The sequence below is a fragment of the Bactrocera latifrons genome, unplaced genomic scaffold (genome assembly GCF_001853355.1).
Source record: "Bactrocera latifrons isolate USDA-ARS-PBARC rearing strain unplaced genomic scaffold, ASM185335v1 scaffold_233, whole genome shotgun sequence".
Classification (NCBI taxonomy): Eukaryota; Metazoa; Arthropoda; class Insecta; order Diptera; family Tephritidae; genus Bactrocera; species Bactrocera latifrons.
This window is the reverse complement of record NW_017535886.1, coordinates 197492-204576: the sequence shown is the minus strand read 5'-3', so window position 1 is coordinate 204576 and position 7085 is coordinate 197492. Positions and strand designations below refer to the sequence as shown.

General features: G+C 31.0%; 1 protein-coding gene across 4 annotated transcripts in view; it reads right to left on the bottom strand.

The window, feature by feature from the left end:
• Nucleotides 1-5790, bottom strand: part of LOC108968930 (sodium-dependent nutrient amino acid transporter 1) — a 38550-nt gene extending 32760 nt beyond the window's left edge. For all 4 annotated transcript variants that reach the window (XR_001993362.1, XR_001993363.1, XR_001993364.1 and 1 more), the window contains exon 1: nucleotides 5498-5790. Coding sequence is in view for 1 of the 4 variants with exons in the window: in XM_018933294.1 (XP_018788839.1) it covers nucleotides 5498-5530 (33 nt within the window). In the remaining 3 variants the exon portion in view is untranslated. The remainder of the gene's footprint in view (nucleotides 1-5497) is intronic.
• Nucleotides 5791-7085: the final 1295 nt, after the last annotated feature.

The window sequence follows — 7085 nt, the reverse complement described above, 5'->3', positions numbered from 1 at the left end:
TTCTAGTAAAAAATGTAAAATTTTAGAAATTTAAATTTAAAAATTTTAAAATAAGTGGTTTTGACCAAAAAAATTTTAAATTATATTGTTTAAAACTATGTTTAAATAGAAGATAATTTAACGCCAAAGATAATAAACTTTGACCCAATTCCATACGTGGCGACGTTTAGTTTTTTTTCTATTCTGCCCGCCAAATAAGAAAATTCGTAAAAATTAAAAAAGGAGAAATCGCGCATCAACGTTTTCGCTTTTGCCCAATCGCTCATATAACTGCTAGACGCTCGGTCACTATTTTCCTTCTAGCATTGAAAATATTTCAAAATCCTATTTAAAACTTTGGGAACAAATTCTTATATTATTTTAAAAGAGATTTAAGCAAAAAATGGAATTCGATTTTTCAAGCTCTCCCTTAAATTCTTAGGCAACATTTTTATACTCTTGAAACATGTTGCTATAATAATTTTGTTCACCTAACGGTTGTTTGTTTCGCCTAAAACTAATCGAGATAAATATTTTAAAATTAATAAACTTATTTCCTAAGATGCTAAAGCTTTAATAACCAAATTTGCTGAAGGCAAATCTTATAAAAACCCTTAGCGACAGTGTAACGAAGTGGATGAATGAAATGAACTCCCTAAATATCGATTTTGTTAAAAACTACTCAAAGGAAATTTTACATCCGGGATGGCACAAAAGGGCTTTATAGGAGCCAGCATCAAAATTGGACGTAGAGGGGACCCACACATAGATGAAAACACATATCTTGGGACCTTCGCGACCGGTTTAAACTAAATTCGGTATATGACACGTGACAGGAAGCAATTAATATAACGAAATGAAACTTGCAATATCCGCCATTTTATTGGTGATGAACCTTAATGAACCTCAGGGAACATATTAATAGTATGTAGTATTGGCAAAAATAGACCATATCGGGTCAATACTATCCTCCACTCCGATATACTACATATCCGTTTCCCGGTAAAATGTAAAATAATAAGAAAGTAATAAAAACATTCTTAAAGTTTTAAATTTTAAAGCTTAACACGGCAACATACCATACCAGATTTGCGGTATTCGGACGTATAAGTTGTAAGTTAGTTATAGAAGTATTGTCGGCAACCCGTACCAAGTGATCAATAAGTAGTAGAATATTTGGGGTCAACCCGTATCTAATGTTAAGTTTGTGAGTTTGTATTGTAGAAAATTTAGAATTGGCTACTTGTAGATTTATACAATATACTCATCTCGTCAGTTTACCCAGGAAGACATATTTAATTATGTTATGGCTTACACGATATGTTTTAACAACTTGAAAGAATATTTAATACTCCGCTGCTCCTTACAATCATTATAGTATGTAGGAAATGGGAGTTGGGGTAGTATCGACCCGATTTTATCTATTAACTATCATGCCAAATACTAAAAACATGTTCCTGGGTTTCATTATGGTAGCTCACATACAATAACCAATCATATGGAGTAATGGAATTTTTCAAAAATTCTGATAATAGTTATTTGGCGCTAGACCAAGTTTTAGACCAATATTATATTTTATATTTTAGGAACAAAGATGCACTGTTATGAGTAAAACACGCTCTATAATATTCATTGAAATACATATCTCATATATTGACCGATACATACAGTATAAAGTCACAAGGAAGTTTTGATACACAAAGTTACTATTACTTTAACCTTTTTAGAGGGTGGGTATATCTTAATTAAGTGCTTAGTTAAAGCACTTTATAAGTTAGATAAGGTTAATAGTATTTTGTGGGCGAACTTTTGTTTTTTTACTAAGGAACGCGTTTACCAAGTTACATCAAGGTATTTCACTTTTTACTCAAATTACAGCTTGCATAGGCGGACGGATGGACAGACAGACTGTCACCCGGATTTCAATTTTTCTCATCATCCTCTATGTGTGTATATATGTATAACCATATACATATCTACCGCGATTAGTTTTAGGTAATACATACAAGCATTATGTGAACAAAACTATTATACTCTGTGGAAACATATTGCAAGAGTATAAAAAAGAATTATTCACGCCCATCGTCCAATTTTGGCACCGTCTCCTACAAAGCCCTTTAACAGTGGAATTATTTGAAGTAGTCAGATTAATTTTCGTAAATGGCTCACCGCAGAGAATTATTTTTACAACTTGTCACTCTACAAAACAACAAATACATAATTAAACTAAAAAGATATTTGAAACACAGTAAGGCAAATCAGAATCTTATGCATATGACTTTGCAAAATTATGCAATTGCAAATATTTGCCATCAACCCTTGCAAAAACCATTAATTCAAAGCATATCGAAAAAAACTTTTAGGGAAAAATAAATGACGCTTTATTTGATGAAGCTGCTAAAGAAATTATGAACATTGAAGATAAGAAATATTTTTATGCGGCACATAGCAAAAATTTCACTTTTACTTCTTCCTGCAAGTAATCCGAAATACTCTGGATTTCTTTCTCGCTCCACTTTTCATTCGGCTTTTCGTGTTTTATCCTTATTTTATTCAAACCGGTATTACCGTTTTTTTTACTGCTGCGAAAAGGTGAAATTTGTCCATTCATCTCCTTCAATCCCCTCCCGCTGCAATACACTTATGCCAACGAATTTTCCAGCTACCATAGCACTTGGACACAGTCAGAGCCTTTTTCGATCCAGCTTTTACATCCTCAATCCAGTCAAAACGATGCCATTGGAGTGGTCATGCGAATTTGCTGATTGCGGCACGATATGAGTTGAAAAGTGGTGAAATTATCACGAATAATATACGAGATGGTGCAATCGCAATCCTTTGTTCAACAAATTCAGAAACATTAAAAATCGAAGAATTCCAATACTAATAAATATTGTGACGTGAAAACACAGTAATACCAACTTAAAGAAAAAAATTTACCGATTCGAAAAACACGAGAAGTATAAATTAAAAATTCTCTTTATAATTTGATCCCTTTAGTATATTTATAATAATAAATATATTAACAAATATGTACCATTTTGGTCGACCACTTTTTGCTATTTTCCCGCTAGAGACATTTTTCCATCAGTGTAAATCGAAATTTCCAGAACGGAAGCGAGCGAACCATTAATGTGCTATACGAACTGAACCACCATCGTCTCCGTAAACTTCTCATATTTCATTGCTGGCTTGCGTGGCAGTCTTCTCTTTTTTATACAAAAATTTCAAAATATATCGAATTTCTTCACTAATTTTTGAACAGCTGACACTTTTTTTTAACTTCCCCGAACTTAATTTYTTTTTTTTGGTTAAATGAAGCTTAACTGGAGATATACGACTGCAACATCTATTGACTATTGAGACGACTTTTTCGATTACCCAATATTTTAATTCAAATAAATTACCTTGGCGGAGGGGTAAAAAATCCGAATTTATGCATAAATGGAGTATGTGCGGATAGGGGAGCTCCTCCAGAAAAGKAATATTCAAAAATTATATAGAAATAATTTATATTTTTTTAAATATTCACGATTAAAAGTTAAAAAATTTTCACTAATAACATATGGTATTTCTCTATGTTTCACCAAATTTTTTCACGTTTTCACTCTGCATATTTAAATATACACTCTAAACATTGCAATAAGTTCACATTTCACATATATTTTGTTATATTTTACCTAAATTTATTCATTTAAAAATGACTTAGCACACCAGTCGTTGAAAAGGTTAGATTGTTTACTATTATGAGGAAAACCAGCGTTGCCACATCTTAAACAGCAAATATGTAGGATTTTTAATGACTCTTCTTTGTTTGAATTTTCGCATGATTCTTTTTTTTTATTAACTATAATAAAATATACTTTCCTACATTTTTCAAGTTATAATTGAGTTGTGATCACTTTTCCATCTACATATGTATATGTATAATAATATTTAATAAACACAAATAAGTAAAAATCTATGATAACATTATAAAATTTAAAATATATCGGGGAGAACGCGGTATTTTTGCGTAGTATTCTTTTCTGCGTTAGCGGCCTTCGGCCGCGCTGTAAAAAAATAACCCTGGTCTAGCGAAGACCCGGTGTGACTGAAGTACTTTCGAGTACTACTCCTTTCCTAAAAAAATAACCCGAGGTGACTGAAGTACTTTCGCATAGTTTCTGCATCAAAAATAAAAACATATTTTGAGTTTTGGTTATTAAGTGGTTAAAGTGGTTATATTTTTTGGTTATCATGGACTCATATTGAAATTTGAGTTTTAAATTAAATTAAGAATATGAATGGACAAAGCAATTTTTGTGAAAAAAGGAATTTCATAGAATTTCCTTATTATCACATGCAGCGCTCCATTTCGTCTTAATTTTTAGCACACAAATGATGTTCACTACGAGTGTAAAATGTAATTTTTAAACTAAAGATTTCTTAGGTACAAAATCTGCTAAACTTGATTTTTGTTAGTCCTTTGGCGTTAGGATAAAAGATAAAAGAGATATCACAAAAGTAAATGAATAAATCCGTTAACCTTACAAAGTGTATTTCGTCAAGAAACGTATGTTATAACTCTGTAATGAGCAAAAAGGCTACGGCTTATTATACAATGAGCGAATTGCTTTGAAATGAAAAAGATATATTGTATTAAAATATTTAATAACTCGAGTATATCTAATATTGTTTACTCTGTTTTGATGACAACAAAGCTTTGACTTCATCAGAAACAAAGCTTATTACAAATATTGATAGCATAATTCTCCTTAAATGCATTATGATAATTATCCTGATAACGAATTTTGAAATAGTATATATACGTTTTATACGTAAAATATGAAAGTACTAATAAGTGTAAAATGTGGATTTATTTAAAAGTTTATAGTTTAATTTAATTTATTTTGAATGAAAAATGTGAGTAAAGTGTGTTTAATGTGGTGAAGTAGCTTCTTGAAATGTTCAAATTTTGGGAATTTTTGAACTTCAAAGTCGAATATCTCGCAAACTAAGCGTTTGCGGTACCTATAACCTTCAAATCGCGGCGCCAAAGAAATCGGAATTGTGACTGTTTGCCTATGATCACTCTGTGAAAATAGAGAAAATCAGTCATTGTGCAAAACTCAGATTAATTAATGTTATTGCTAATATTGAGAACTATTCACATTTTTATGTGCAACTATTCCGAACAGAGTTGGTTTCACTTTCACACTGCTACACTACATTGTTTATACACATAGGTATAATAACTATCGCCACAACAATAAATACAACTGAGATATGAAAAAACAATACTTTTAAGTAATTAACACATTATAGAATCTAGTTAGTGATTTTTAGAAAATTAGTTAGTTAGAAATTTTATATCTACACATATATAGATGTGTTTACTTATAAGGTCGGTAAATTTTCAATGAAAATTATGTGCCTGTGTGTATGTATAATCAGTAATACGTTTATTTTGGGAACAATAAACTAAACGGTGCTTTTTAGAATTCTGCGAACTTATTAATTATACTTTTTTACTTACCTCAATACTGAGAACACCATTTTCCGTACTCATTATGACTTGATTTGCTTAATATTGATTTATAATAATTTCATTAGATTTTTTAAAAGTTCGTATTATACGTTATTTCCAACTTAGGAATACACAAACACACAATAAAATTTACATATGTATTAGGTGCTCTTAAAATCCGTAATCAATACACATAAAGCCAGCCTTTGAAAATTTAAAAAAAATATTTACAAATTTTACATTGAATTAAAGTATCTCTCACTTGGAGTTGTGCATTTGTTGGCGTTCAGAACGGAACTGTTTAAAAGCCTTCTCTTACAATTGTCTTCAAAGCACTGTTTAAATTTGCAACAAGCAAGAGCGTCAATCTTTCGACTAACACACCAATATTGCCGTGATAATGAAAAAATAACAATAAGGAAACTCCCAGAGAAGAAACAAATATTACCTGTGTTTCAATTTCTTAATAAAATTGTATGCGCTTAACAATCATATAAACAAACAAATTAAATATGAACTTTTATATAGAAAATAAGAAAAAAACGTTAACTTCGGCTGCACCGAAGTTAATATTTGTATGCTATAGTAATCCGATCTGAACAACTTTTTAGGAGATTAACTGATTACTTTAAGCAGTAATCCATGTTAAATTTCGTGAAGATACCACGACAAATGCGAAAGTTTTCCATATAAGCCCTTGATTCCGATCGTTCGGTTTGTATGGCAGCTTTATGCTATAGTGAGACAATCTGAAAAATTTCTTCGGATATTACATTATTTCTATGAACAATAACTCATACCAAATTTCGTAAATATATCTTGTCAAATGTAAAAGTTTTACATACCAGCACTAGATTCCGATCGTTCAGTTTGTATAGCAGCTATATGCTATAGTAAGCCGATCTGAACAATTTCCTCGTATTTTACATCATTATCTTAGATAATAACCTGTGCTAGCTTTTGTGAAAATACATTGTCAAATGTGAAAGTTTTCCATACAAGAATTTGATTTCGATCGTTCAGTTTGTATGGCAGCTATATGTTATAGTGGTCCGATATCGGCAGTTCCGACAAAGGTGCAGCTTCTTGAAGAGGAAATTAGACTTGCATAACTTCTAAACGTTATCTTAAAAACTGAGGGACTAGTTCGTATATAGTATATACAGACGGACAGACAGACAGACAGACAGACGGACAAACGGAGATGGCTCAACATACTGATCATTTATAACATATTATATATGTATACTTTATAGGGTCTCCGACGCTTCCTTCTGGGTGTTACAAACATTGTAGCAAACTTAATATACCTTGTTCAGGGTATAAATTTGGAAGACGTAAATCAATAAATGTATAAATAAATGCATACGTACATATGTAAGAACATATGAATAAATAAAGTACCTTAGGTATTTAGTATTTACTTATGAATATACGTATGTAGGTGAAAATAATATTTAAGAAAGTAAAAACGGGTTTGTTCTGATGGTACAGATATCAATTGCTCTTATATTGTATGTACATATGTATATTTAAGTTCACATTGTGAATCATATCAACATATATATGTACATATGTATCTTGGGCATCAGTGTGT